This window comes from Aspergillus alliaceus, assembly GCF_009176365.1.
Source record: "Aspergillus alliaceus strain CBS 536.65 unplaced genomic scaffold BDW43scaffold_15, whole genome shotgun sequence".
Lineage (NCBI taxonomy): Eukaryota > Fungi > Ascomycota > Eurotiomycetes > Eurotiales > Aspergillaceae > Aspergillus > Aspergillus alliaceus.
In genome coordinates, this window is record NW_022474698.1 from 411,202 (window position 1) to 423,450 (window position 12,249).

The window sequence follows — 12,249 nt, forward strand, 5'->3', positions numbered from 1 at the left end:
GCTGACATAATCGTCGATGATTGGCCGGCATTGCCACCGGAGCAGCTGACTTGTCGAACCCAATGAATGATTGTCCAACACTCTCTCCTTCTCAACCTTTCTCTCTTCCTTCCTCTTCATTCATATCATAAAGTATTATTGTTACCCGGTTATCCTTATTCAGATCCAATCATTACTCGTTGATTAGTTCCTGGAATGGCCATGGTCATGTCTTTCCGCTGGTTGTGAAATAGAACATTGACATCCTATTCATCCTCGGTCTAGAACTCTGGCGGTGACGGTCCCTGTCTCGGTCACTCCACCGTTCATCCCCCACTTCCGGCGGTTGCCTATCCGGTCTCGTGCTTGGGCTTCTGCTTCTGCACCTTCTTCTTCACTTCATATCGCTGGCCCGATTATTGTATAGCCTCCAGAGACCACAATAAGATGTTTGGTGAAGGCCCCGAGGATGGTTCTCGGGCTTATATCCCTCCGCTACTAGACTCGGAGCGTTCCTACGATCCCGACGCTTCCGACATCGTACCTCAGGACGCAGAGAGCGGCGTCTCTTACATCCCCGTCTGGCTACGGGAGTCTTCTAAGTCCTTCAAATGGGGCTGGGTACCGTTACCTATTCGCAAAGTCGCACGAGCGACTGCAAACTGGGTGAAAGGCCCGGATCCTCCACATGACCTTCTGTTGAAGCCATTGTTCCCTCGCTTCCAAGAACTCCCGGTCCGGTACCTGGAACGTGTCTTTCCCAAAAGGAAGCAGAAGGTCGCCTTACTTTGTCTCTTTTATCTCGTCTGGTTTTTGCCCTGGTCCATTATTCTTCTCCACTCGCGCTCGGCGGGTTATATCGAGGGCTTTGGACGGCCACAGACTCTCACTTGTAGAACGACTCTCTGGTAAGTTGTTGCCTGGGAACAGCCTCGTGACGTCTTTTGCTGTCGGCAGATCTAACCAAGCTCTAACAGGGAGTATGGAAATGGGTGCGGTCTCAATGGTAACGACTGCCGCCCCTTCACGGCTGCGACGCTACCCTTCCGCTGTCCCGCGAATTGCAAGGATGCTAAACTGCTCTCACCCCATATGGTGGGCAATGAGTCTTTCAGCTACAGAGGCCTTGTGGTTGGTGGATCACAACCCGGATCGGATGAATCACCGGTTTATCGGGCAGATAGCTTTGTCTGCCAAGCCGCTATTCATGCAGGTGTCATCACAAATACCATTGGCGGTTGCGGCGTTATGAAGCTAGAAGGCGCGACGCATTCCTTCCCTGCATCGAAGCAGAATGGAATTAGCTCGGTTGGCTTTCCGTCGACCTTCCCTAAGTCATTCAGTTTCGTTTCGCTAGGGTCATCACAAGACACTTGCCCCAACGATCCGCGGTGGCCGCTTTTGGGTATTACCGTTGGCGCACTAGTGACTTTGTGGCTTCTCTGCCGGTCACCCCCTGTTCTTTTCTTTAGTACCTTTTTCATGGTTTTCTGTCAGATTGGGCTGGTGTCGGATCCACCGTCGTTACCCCATTTTGCCGATCTCGTTTCTAGCTTGCTTGCGAATCTCTTACCAGCATCGTTCGTGGCCTTCGTCTTGTTCAGGTACTGCGCGCGGCCACTACTTGGTCCACTATCAGAGGCTACCTATCAGATGACAAAGACATTCCTGTACTTGCCACCTGTGTTTATCGGTGCCCTGAACAACTACACTTTCGCAAGATTGATTCCTCTCGAACGTCTGACCCCACATGATATCCAGCGGCAGCCTGGAGCCAAAGTGGCGCTAGCCATGGTTATTCCGACAGTTATTTGCATTATTCTCAGCCAAGCCTGGCAGATCCGCCAGGGCGGTCTCATGCCGCATTACCTTAAGATCTACTGCACGATGGGTCTCATTCTCCTGATATTACTCCCCTTGCCTGGGCTCCGTCTTCGAATTCACCATTACATCCTTGCAATCCTTCTTATGCCTGGCACCGCGCTTCCTACGCGGCCCTCGCTGATTTACCAGGGGTTGCTTCTTGGGCTCTTTATGAACGGCATTGCTCGATGGGGTTTCGCCTCGATCATCGAGACGCCCGCCGCCCTGGGTGAGCAGCCCGGTGGAGCTCACGGGTGGTGGGGAGGTACCTACCCCAACATCACCGACGGAACGGTTAATATCACCCTCCCTGGCGCAGGGTCCAACGAAGCATACCATGGAAACGGCAACATCACATTCACGCTGTGGGAAAGAGAGCGCATGGCCGATCTGGGCGTGGATGGTATTTCGGTCCTGGTCAACGATGTCGAGCGCTGGCGCGGGTACCTGGATGAGGATAAGCATGGAGAATTTACCTGGCATCGGCACGGACACAATGGCCTAGAGCTCCAGCACCGCCCAACAATCGAAAGTGACACGATCGGTCTTGACCTAGAGGATGATGAAGATGACAGTAAACCCGAAGATCTCTTTTTCCGCTTTGCGTTCTTGAAGGGAGCCGAAGCAGGGAAATACGGCGGGGCCGGTGTATGGTTGGAGGACGGGCAGTGGATTTCTCCCCCTCCGCCAAAAGAGTAGACTTGATTTTTTGCTTTTTTGTACGTGCAGACCTTAGACGAAAGATTATACTACACTATACCCTACTGTAACGGGATGATTGGATATGAGGGCGTGTGGGGTGCGAATGATGAGGCGTTATCTGTACTTAGACTATCTGTTCGATTATGAATGATGAATTGTGATTCTACCAACCCCGCGTACAGAGTGGGAGGTAGTAAATCGATATTTAAAAGTGTTGTGTAGGACATATGCGATGTAAATTCACCCAGTATTGGACATATGAGCATAAGATACGCTAGACAAGCTGCTGGAGCCACTGGTGGGGAGAGGGGAAAGACCAGGAACATGCGAAAGCGGATGAGTATACCCTTGATTTGAACCTTTGTGCTTGAGGTACTCGGCAGAATACTTCTGCCATTTTGTCAGCCAGATGTCGATAAAAGCCGCAATTCTGTAACCTGACGTGATATTCGACTTGCGTAGTGAAGAGTTTCAAGCGGCTAGTGTCAGCGAAGGATAGGCAGGTGGTCTGGCATTCGAATTACCAGTGATTAGGGCAACTAACGACTCAACCGAAGCCCAACTGGATCTATGAAATTTGATTGAAGACTTTGGATATCAGCTCTATAGACTCTAGCTCCAGAAAGGACAGAAAAGAAAACAGGGGGTGGAAAGTCTGTGTGAGTGCTAGATAACGAACGAATATTTGGCACAGGGTCTAGTAGACTATTTACATGCACATCGCCGGGATGTCTTCTGATATTCAATATAGGTCTACTCTTTCCGGGATAAAATGCCCCAGAAATACCTTAATTGTACTCGACAATATTCCATCCTGCCGTTAAAAAACATATCCATGGTACTTAACCGGTGAAAATAGTGTAATGGAGTTACCTATGCAACTTAGTGCGGCCACCGAGGGATCAAAAGCGTAGATTCTCTAATGCTCAGAGAGGCCAGACATTTGGAATTGTTAGTACACGAACCAATTCCTATATGTGGCTTATTTCCTCATTTTTCTTTTCTCTCTTTCTTTCTTCTTCTTCGGAGGGAGTTAGTCCCTTTGTATCTAGGTGAATCCAAACTTCGTGAATATGTTCAATCCTGATTACACGCACCTGTAACCCTAACTCTTCCTCACATTCTCCGTCCAATATACCCTCCCAGATCAGCTCCCCATCTATAAATACTCCCTTGTCGCTTTTGAAAGGCTTATCTTCCTTAATTTTATCTTTTATTTTAAGCCAAAATTTCCTTGTCGACATCATCATATAGGAGGCACTTGTCTCTTCTAAGTACCCAGCCTGTGTTCGGTATTTACAAACCCTTGAAGAGAGATGCCCCTTACAGCCAGAAACATCTTTTTATGTTTGTTTATGAAGGCGACAACACCAATGCTGACAAGGATTCAATTACTGTTCAAAATTGCTTCTGAGATGTATTTGGCTTCACTGCGAACATCATGGCAATGACAATCTCTAAAGGAGAGAAAGCTGCCAAAGCCCTAAAACTGCAACATAAAAGACCAGCAGTCTTTCCTTTCACATATTCCTTTACTCTTTCCATTTAGATGGTCAGAAGTTTGATGTCATCTTTGAAATGACCATCAAACTTCACACTAACATCATAATGAAGCCAGACTTCTGTACTGTGTATTAGTAAACTGACTTCAAGACAGAAAGGGTATCTAGAATTGCCTGTACCATTTCTATTCTTTAAATAGAGTCGTATCTCTCCTTTCGCGAGGAAGAGATTAATCTTTCCAACAACGCCGTCTTTGAGGTTGCCGTAAAGGTTGAGGATATGTGCACCGAATACCTCAACCCGGACACCTACCTCCAAAGTGCTGGTATTAATATAGCCGATTATCTGGAAAGTCTGTAAGTTTAGGAGATCAGTTAGGAGAGCATCCAACATGCCTTGACTGGCCCGAAGGAGAAATCAATATCATGAATATCGTGGGCATTGACAGGAGGAGCTATAGGCAGTGAATTGACGGATGGGATCTGTGTGGCTTTGAAGACAGTTGGCTGCCCATCCTCCTTCGCCTCCTGTTCCAAAGTGACAACGAAGCCTGGTTGAGTTAGCTAGTGTTGGCCAAGAGACCTTCACCATACTCACCGGCGCGGACTTCTCCAGTTCGTGCTGCCATTGTATGGTATTAGTGCTGGAGAAACTAGTTGCCGATGTATTAGACGACGATCTCTGCTGAGGGTACTTTTATAGATTTTGGGGAGGATACTTACCCATATTTATAGCTCAAGTGACATATCAGGTGCTGGTAAACAAAGTAACATCAAGTAGCTTTATTCGGACATGATATCCTGGCCCACTGATAGTGTAATCTGTATGTCACCTTAGTCTTTCTTTCCTGAGCTTATCTTCTAAAATATCCGATCTAGGCCCTGAGCTATAAGTCTAGACTATGAAGATGATGCAAGCAGTTGGTATCGTAACGCTAAAGACTTATGCAGTTAGATAGTAAACCATGGGATTGCAGAGCCATATCCAATTCCAGAACCTGTCGTCTTTGACTTAATATGACAGGATGATTGCATAAAGGTGTAAATGTTGCGATTGACATACAACTCTATTCGCTCACGAGTGACTTGAAAGACTAACCAGGCGGAAATAATTGCACCATAGTATTTACGTAGCTATATCATCCTGACGATAAGTTGCAAATGACTTTCACCTGTTGTAGTTCAAAGGAAGATTGTTCTTTTCTTCATTCCTTCTGTAAACCTGAGAGTTTATATATAAGTTAAACATATTGGAGATCCTTATACGGAACTTACTCCGTATCTAAAGCCTCTGTAGTTTACCTGGTCGAGCGTCAATCCACAACATTACCAACACTCCTCTGGAGACTTCAGCGGCCCCACACGCGCTCAATACAGAAGAGCCCAATAAATCTAGAAAAGTTTAGAAACACATATTTCATGAGCGATTCCCTATATTAGCCAATTCCAGCCTACAATGATTGAATCCAGGAGGTCACTTTCAAAATCTAATTTGGATCAGACCTTATAGTAGGGGTTATGCTAGAGAGGTTGCCGAAGCAGCGTTCACCGTAGTGATGCAAATCATTCTCCTACTTACAAACACCAAGCCCCTCCGATGGCCCTTAGGCTCCCCTATTTATTGCCTACATCGGACATTCCGTAGTAAGTCAAGGGGTTGATCTGGAACTCGCGTCTTCTAGTGGTAAGCAGACTATGCAGTGGCCAGACCAAAGCGCTATGTACTTTTCTGCTTCTCTTGGGAGAGATAAGTTTGATACACTCGAATGCCTTGACAGTTGTTTTGCAGTAGCAGGACGAAGCAAGCAGTTACGCATATTAAAGGTTCGCTTAGTTCTAAGCGTACTTCTGGCATTATTTATACTCGCTTGTTCTCGCTTGACGCGCTCGTGAGTCTTCGATATTTCGCAATGTCGTCTTCTTTTCCTTTAAGGCGTGTTCACCGTTCCCCAAAATCTCCGGTACGTATTCCTCAATTACCTCTTTCATCCTTCCTTCGACACATCCTTGATCGCCAGTGGCGAGCCGAGAATCTCGGGCCTATCGAGTCTGCTGTGTTCTCGATCAATCCAGATACTCGCAGCGTATGCAACTCACTAAACTGCTTGTTCGCGTGTCAAAGAAATTTATTAGCTTTACACAGCGCTTCACCAGAGCAGCCTGAAACCTCATAAAGAAAATTTTTCCCTTTACAGCAACGGGGTATTTGTATGAGGAACTGGGGCATGATAGAAGCCGCGTGATGCCCAGGCCGCAGTGCTGCAACTCCTTGGGGGCGTCAGGCATATAGCGTTGCCCTTTAAAGGTACTACCAAGGATCCCAATGAGGTTAGTTAGCCTACCAACCTCTTTAAACTTGTACTGTATCAGATATGCCTTTTAGCTGACTATAGGTCTCTTTTTACTACTCTCTACTCTGTATACGGGGCTGATACCTCACCTGCCCTCACCCATCGTGTGTGGCGATCTGTCTCCCGTTGTGCAACACCAAGACCACGACATCATCCAGAATAGATGAGAAGATTCTGTCGTCTTATCGTTTACTTCTTAACAATGGCAAGCCATTTATTACCACTGGGATCGCCCGGATGGTTGTCTGTTTGGACCACGCAGCTTGAATACAAGCGCGACACCACCGATGCCTTCCAAGGAGGAGAGGTGCCGACGGTCCTATTTTAGTATAGCTGTCACCAATATCATTGGCTTTCTCAGGTGCCTGATAGTTTATATGTGGCCCTAAGCCGCGCAAAGAACGGATTCTACATCATCGGGAACATGAAAGCTATGAACTACGCGCCAGAGAAGGGGAAGGGAGGCCGGTCTCTTGCCAAGTTTCTACACTTGGCTCGGACGATGGGCATATACGTCAACATACCAGAAGCGCACATAATGGATCGTGATAGTTATATAACATTGGTCCCACAGTCTCTGTAAACAGCTATTCTTCTGTTATAGAGAACGAGCCCGCTGAAATAAATAAAACAAACAAATTGAACGAAGTCAACGAAGTACACTAATCGAACGAGCCTATCTAAGAGACCGAAGTTAATGAAGAGAACGAATGCAACAGTCCAAATGGCAACCACCCTACCAACCCGTACTCCGAGGAATACAGGTCGATCATAAGCCAGTTATAGAATCCGATACTCTACGATTGACCACCAGAGAATGTCAAGTTTTCAGACGACTTAGCACTACTTGGCACTAATGCACAGGGTCCGCAGTGTTAACTGGAGTGCAGAGACTTTGGATACAAATGGTAGCTTGAGAAAGACTCGTCTATCAAGAGGAAGTTCCCTGTGATTACCTCACATGGAGGTCGCGGGGGGAAAACCGACCGCACTGAAGGGCTCAGAGTACTGAGTCAGTGTTCGCCATGGCCGCAGTCTCGACTTTATCCCAACACTCGGACGTGCCGCTGCTGCTCGTCCACCTGGACGACCATATCAACAGCTGAACCAAACCCGCGCAGCATACCAGGCTAAGAGCGTACGCTGAAGTCGCGAAGACTCGGCAGATTTAGATATAGGGCCGAGAATAAACTTACCTCAAATCCAAGGTTGGATGAGGTCCGAGCAAACCACTTCACATGAGACAGTAATGTCAAGTCCCCGGCGATACAGAAGGATGGCCCGAGGAGCGTTGACCTCCAGGTCCAAAAGGTAGTATGCAGCTGACTGACTGAATGCAGTGGAGGTGCCGCGCCGACGCGCACCGATCGTCGGACCACCATTCTCCAACTGGAGGTATCATAGTGGACTGGACTGCTTCAAGTTCGGGAACGCTATCAGATCTTGGCTTTCTTCAAGAAAACAGACGTACAAACGGCGGTCTGACTAGAGCGAAGAACCGCTTCGTGGCAGTCGATGTTCCATGCTCCACTATTTGGCACATAGTTGAGAGATTCATGTCATAGGATGTTGTCGCCCAAATAGGGCTTTCCATAAGAAAAATTTAAGCAAGGTAAATTGTGGGGCTACTCTTGCACTGATATTATTAAATTTGCTTGGATGACACGGATATTTTATGTCCTACGAGGTATGGGATTATGGCAGAGAGGATAAAAGCTGCTCAGCGTTGTGAAGATGATTATGTGATGGATACAGAGCACACCAAGGCCGCTGCTTGGTTGGGTTGTGATCATGGAGTCCTCCTTGATGTATTGATTTCCATTTTCATCTGATTCTGTTTTTTTCACGGGAGCTATATCTTTCTAAGGGGTTGATTAGGCTGAGAACAGGTTGTACATCTTATGCTAGTGTGGTTCATACGTTTTATTGATTCATTCGGGAAGAAAGAAGGAAAAAGGAAAGATAGGAAACGAGGCTACAAGGTATCATACATACTTCCCGCTTGCAAAATGTAATTTTGTAAAGTGTAATCGTACAAAGGCGTGGCCAGTCTGGATTTCTCCAGAACGTATTCATTGGTTTTTATGTAACAGGTCCCATCCTGACTCTCATCAAGAGAAGAACACAATATGTCTTCTGCTTCGATTGTTCCTTCAAGGACAAGAAGCAGATAAGAGTAGCATGTACAATCAAATAAACTGGGACAAGACATGGACTGTGTGAAAAAAAGTATAAACGAAAGAAGAGAAGTCTCCTGGGGCAAGATTTGAAGCGAAACATAGAGATCGTGCTGGGGTCGACAGATCGAGGTATATACTTAAGAGCACGAGACCAATACTTGAATGATGGATTGAAGGGCGTGTTGAAGAATGCCCATCGGGGAACCTTGGGCTTTGTCACACGTCCGCCAATCGCTAGTTATTTGAACCGCCGCAAGAACCCCTGTTTAGTGGTTGTGACCACGGCGATGATGTCTATGAGCGTGGTGGTGTGCATGCCTGTCGCGCTTGGCAGGGGGTGCGGTTGGTGTAGTGACAACGGTGGAAATGACGCTGGGGACGGTTGACGTAACAGTGGAAACGGTTTCCAGGCCGCCTGTCTCTGTTGCAAGAGGAGTGCCTTGACCGTCTACCAGAACGGTAACCTCCCGCTCGACGTAAACTATGGCCTGAGTAACATCGCCTTCGATATAAGAAGTGGTTGGGGTAGCTGTCCATGTTGGGGTGGTAGTAGAGCTGGTCGAAATCGACGTTTCGACAGCTACGAGGCCTGGCAAGTCAATGGATAGCCCGATAGACACTGACACGGAAGCTGACACAGAAGCTCCAGGAGCAACTTGAGTGGACGTGGCGGTGGTATAAGAAACAGGGCTCGCATAGGCGGGTCCATACTCAATAGCGACGTCGTTAGGAATACCACCCTTGTGAGAGTAAACATCTTCATTCTTCAAAAGGGCCGGAACGCGGAGTTTGCATTTCCTCTGATCAGCCTCGCTCTGGATGTCGAAAACATCGCAGTCTTCAACGCGGCCCGATAGATTGGTACATCTCTTCACTGCTTTCTCCAGCACTCCAGACTCCCAGCCATGAATGAAGTCCGCGTGGTAACCGAAGCCAGTTGGGTCGCCGTTGGAGATTACGAATGTGCCTTTCTTATCCTTGAAGGCGTAAGTATTCCAGATGGTCTCGTAGAAAAGGGAAACAACGCGAGTATCGTAGCCCTTGGGGCATGTTCCATCCATCACCGCGGAAGGGTAGGCGACATGCGACTTGTGATCATCTGAATCGGCATCCTTTCCATTCCAGCAAGACGGGAACATGATTTCAAAGCGAACGCCATCGGTACAGTGCTCGTCAAGGTAAGTCTTGTTGGGCAGGAAGTGTCGGCCGAGCGAGGGTTCGGCCGCTTTGTTATAGTTCAAGCAGTTGAAGCCGATGGCCTTCTGGCTAAGAGCAGCCTGGGATACTTGTTCGCCAGTCCATTCGGAGGTGGGAGGATCGGGAATAGGCCACTTGAAGTCGCGCTTGTATGTATCACCCGCAACCATTTTGAAGTTTTCGGGGAATGCCTGCACGTTGTCGCCGTAAAGGAGGTAGTAGCTGTTTGAGTGGGACATCGTGTCAGCAACTCCTTCTGGTTGTGCGCAAAGTATATACGTACGCGAGCATGCCCCCCACTTGCGGAACAAGTTCAGAATCACCATTTTCGTGCACGAAGTACAGTGCGGGAGTCCAGTACGCCGACCTGTCCTGGGTGACTGCACACGAAGTGCAGCTGCTGTCCCTCAGGGAGACCATATCAGACGACATGGAGAAGGCTTTCATAAGTCAGCGTGATTTACAACCGTGAAGATAGGGCTGTATACTGACTGTCCGGTCCGTGAATTGCATGCACATGGTATGAATCCTTCCCGGGGTCCATCAAGGGATCGAGCCGGGCCAGACCAGCTCGTCCACGGCATGGGAGACGCCAGAAGGCATCAGCCAGGCCCGAAAAGGCAGCCAGGCACGTCACTAGGCCGACGTCAAGCCTCATTGTCTGACGCATGGTTGTGAACGTCGATCAATCTCAAAAAAAGAGCGACAAGAGTGGGTTTCAAAAGGAGCGGCAATTGACTTTCTGCTGTCACAAGCAAGGTAATCGGCTAGACTGAGAGCGATAAGTAAGAATCATTTAGAACAATCAAACTAAGGATGAGACGGGAACGACGAGGCCTGGCGCCGCTGGCTACTACTCAGTAGTATAGTGTTGGCGCAACGGCGGGCATTGGAATATGGTATAAGAGCGGCATCATCAACAATAACGACAGTGGGATAGTGGTAAAGCAAGTCCAGACATAACTCCAACCCTTCTGAACTGGCTCCACATATAATAAAGGAGGATAAGTAATCCAGGAACCCAATCCAAGACCAATTCTGACATCACAGCTCTTCAACATCAGTGGCTGGTTGCTGACGCAAGGGGCAAAGAATTGACTACCCTTGCATCGTCGGCGCTCAGCCTCTCTTTACGCGCCGCCGGGATTCATTACACGAGGACATCTTAGGGCTGGGGAATTGGAACGAAAGCCAGGTGTGGAAAAGGTAGGGCGCCAGAAGGGAAAAAAAAAAAACAAGTATGGAAAGAGGGAGAGAGAATGTGTAAGACATACCCTTTTCTGGAGATCCGTAAGGATTGACTAGGGTGGATGTTGATCGATCGTTTCCTTGATACTTGATGGAGAAAAACACCGATAAATATGCTGGAATCCCACCTGGAATCCAGGGCTTTTGACTCGGTAATCTGGCCTCGTTCTTCATTAGCCATGAGTGATAGAACCCAGGGAGATCGAGCGCACCTTCGAAAGTGACACGAATCAATAGATTTAAATGAGAGACTGTGGAGAAGGGGCGACAAAAAGGAAGGCAAATAACAAGGGAAAGACAGACAGAAAGGATACAATCCTTTGGTAATTAAAGAGCGGAAGGACGTCAACGCCGTCTGATGATGTGGTGGGAATAGAATAAAGGAGAAAGGTAAGTGACTTTAATAAACAAAGCGATAGTAGAAGAAAAATAGCGGAGTGACTTCACAGTAGGTGGTCTGTCCGTTCTTCTCATTTGCCCCAAATCACCAATGGCGATAGTGCATGGTTGTTGCCCTTTTTGTTTTAATATTTTTTTTTTAAATAAAAAAGTTGTTCTTACTTCATTTTATTACATTCTATCTCATTCCTCTTTCTCCCCCTTCTTGTCTAATGTCTACTACTAGTAGTTACCTATTTCTGAGTCTTGGTCTTTTCGCCAGATAATCAGACTTGAGAACCCAGGTCTGCTAGGCCGTTAAGGGTGCTAAGAACCGGTGTCATGGTACTATTAGATTTTGTTTTCTGGAAATTGAATGATAATCACCCGAACCAATCTCTGCAGAGAGGGGTTAATCGATAAGGAGCAAGATCATCTCATAGAAATTTCATCCCAAGAGTTAGTGTATCCTCTATCATATTGCAGATGGAGCCCCAACAACCGGGAACCACTTAGAACAAACTTACAAGCGCGGGGGGGGTCAGGGAGTTGATTCCCTGCCTCCCTATCACAACCCTTGGAGGTTCACCATAATCACTTGTAATTAATAGGAGACTAAAGCGGTTTTCTTCGCTGTCTCGTGCGGGCGATGCGACATCCACTTAGAAACGTGAACGTCGTTCGCTTCCTCAGCTAGCCAGCGCCCAAGAGAGGCAGTGCCCGACGGTGTCCATAGACCTCCACTTTGCCCCATCCTTTGATATTATTGATCTCCAGGGGTAATGCCAGTACTCCGTCGTTCGCGAGAACGGGAGTGGTCAATTCAACCATTCGGAGTACCATATCGGG

At 47.6% G+C, this 12,249-nt stretch overlaps 4 protein-coding genes across 4 annotated transcripts; 1 reads left to right on the top strand and 3 right to left on the bottom strand.

Annotated features, from left to right (window-relative positions):
* The first annotated feature begins 273 nt into the window (after positions 1 to 273).
* BDW43DRAFT_53432 (LCCL domain-containing protein) lies at positions 274 to 2,572 on the top strand. Its single transcript, XM_032050208.1, has 2 exons — positions 274 to 887; positions 957 to 2,572. Exons 1-2 carry the CDS (start codon positions 427 to 429, stop codon positions 2,539 to 2,541), a joined length of 2,046 nt encoding a protein of 681 aa, XP_031901598.1. The 5' UTR covers positions 274 to 426; the 3' UTR covers positions 2,542 to 2,572.
* Positions 2,573 to 2,908, bottom strand: BDW43DRAFT_53433 (uncharacterized protein). Its single transcript, XM_032050209.1, has one exon. It carries the CDS (start codon positions 2,868 to 2,870, stop codon positions 2,604 to 2,606), a length of 267 nt encoding a protein of 88 aa, XP_031901599.1. The 5' UTR covers positions 2,871 to 2,908; the 3' UTR covers positions 2,573 to 2,603.
* Positions 2,909 to 4,089: 1,181 nt separating this feature from the next.
* On the bottom strand, positions 4,090 to 4,675 carry BDW43DRAFT_310022 (uncharacterized protein; the record flags this gene model as incomplete). Its single annotated transcript, XM_032046819.1, has 4 exons — positions 4,090 to 4,166; positions 4,227 to 4,392; positions 4,449 to 4,597; positions 4,645 to 4,675. The coding sequence occupies 4 exons, from the start codon at positions 4,673 to 4,675 to the stop codon at positions 4,090 to 4,092; spliced, it is 423 nt and encodes a 140-aa protein (XP_031901600.1).
* A 3,946-nt stretch (positions 4,676 to 8,621) lies between these two features.
* On the bottom strand, positions 8,622 to 10,444 carry BDW43DRAFT_318709 (DUF1996 domain-containing protein; the record flags this gene model as incomplete). The annotated part of the gene is made up of 3 exons (XM_032048743.1): positions 8,622 to 9,996; positions 10,058 to 10,214; positions 10,267 to 10,444. The coding sequence occupies 3 exons, from the start codon at positions 10,442 to 10,444 to the stop codon at positions 8,844 to 8,846; spliced, it is 1,488 nt and encodes a 495-aa protein (XP_031901601.1). The 3' UTR covers positions 8,622 to 8,843.
* Positions 10,445 to 12,249: the final 1,805 nt, after the last annotated feature.

Bases quoted from the DNA above. Each gene is read 5' to 3' on its own strand.
- BDW43DRAFT_53432 (XM_032050208.1), top strand. From the start codon at position 427: ATGTTTGGTGAAGGCCCCGAGGATGGTTCTCGGGCTTATATCCCTCCG. The intron at 888-956 runs GTAAGTTGTTGC...AAGCTCTAACAG, and splicing joins ACTTGTAGAACGACTCTCTG to GGAGTATGGAAATGGGTGCG.
- BDW43DRAFT_53433 (XM_032050209.1), bottom strand. From the start codon at position 2,870: ATGTTCCTGGTCTTTCCCCTCTCCCCACCAGTGGCTCCAGCAGCTTGT.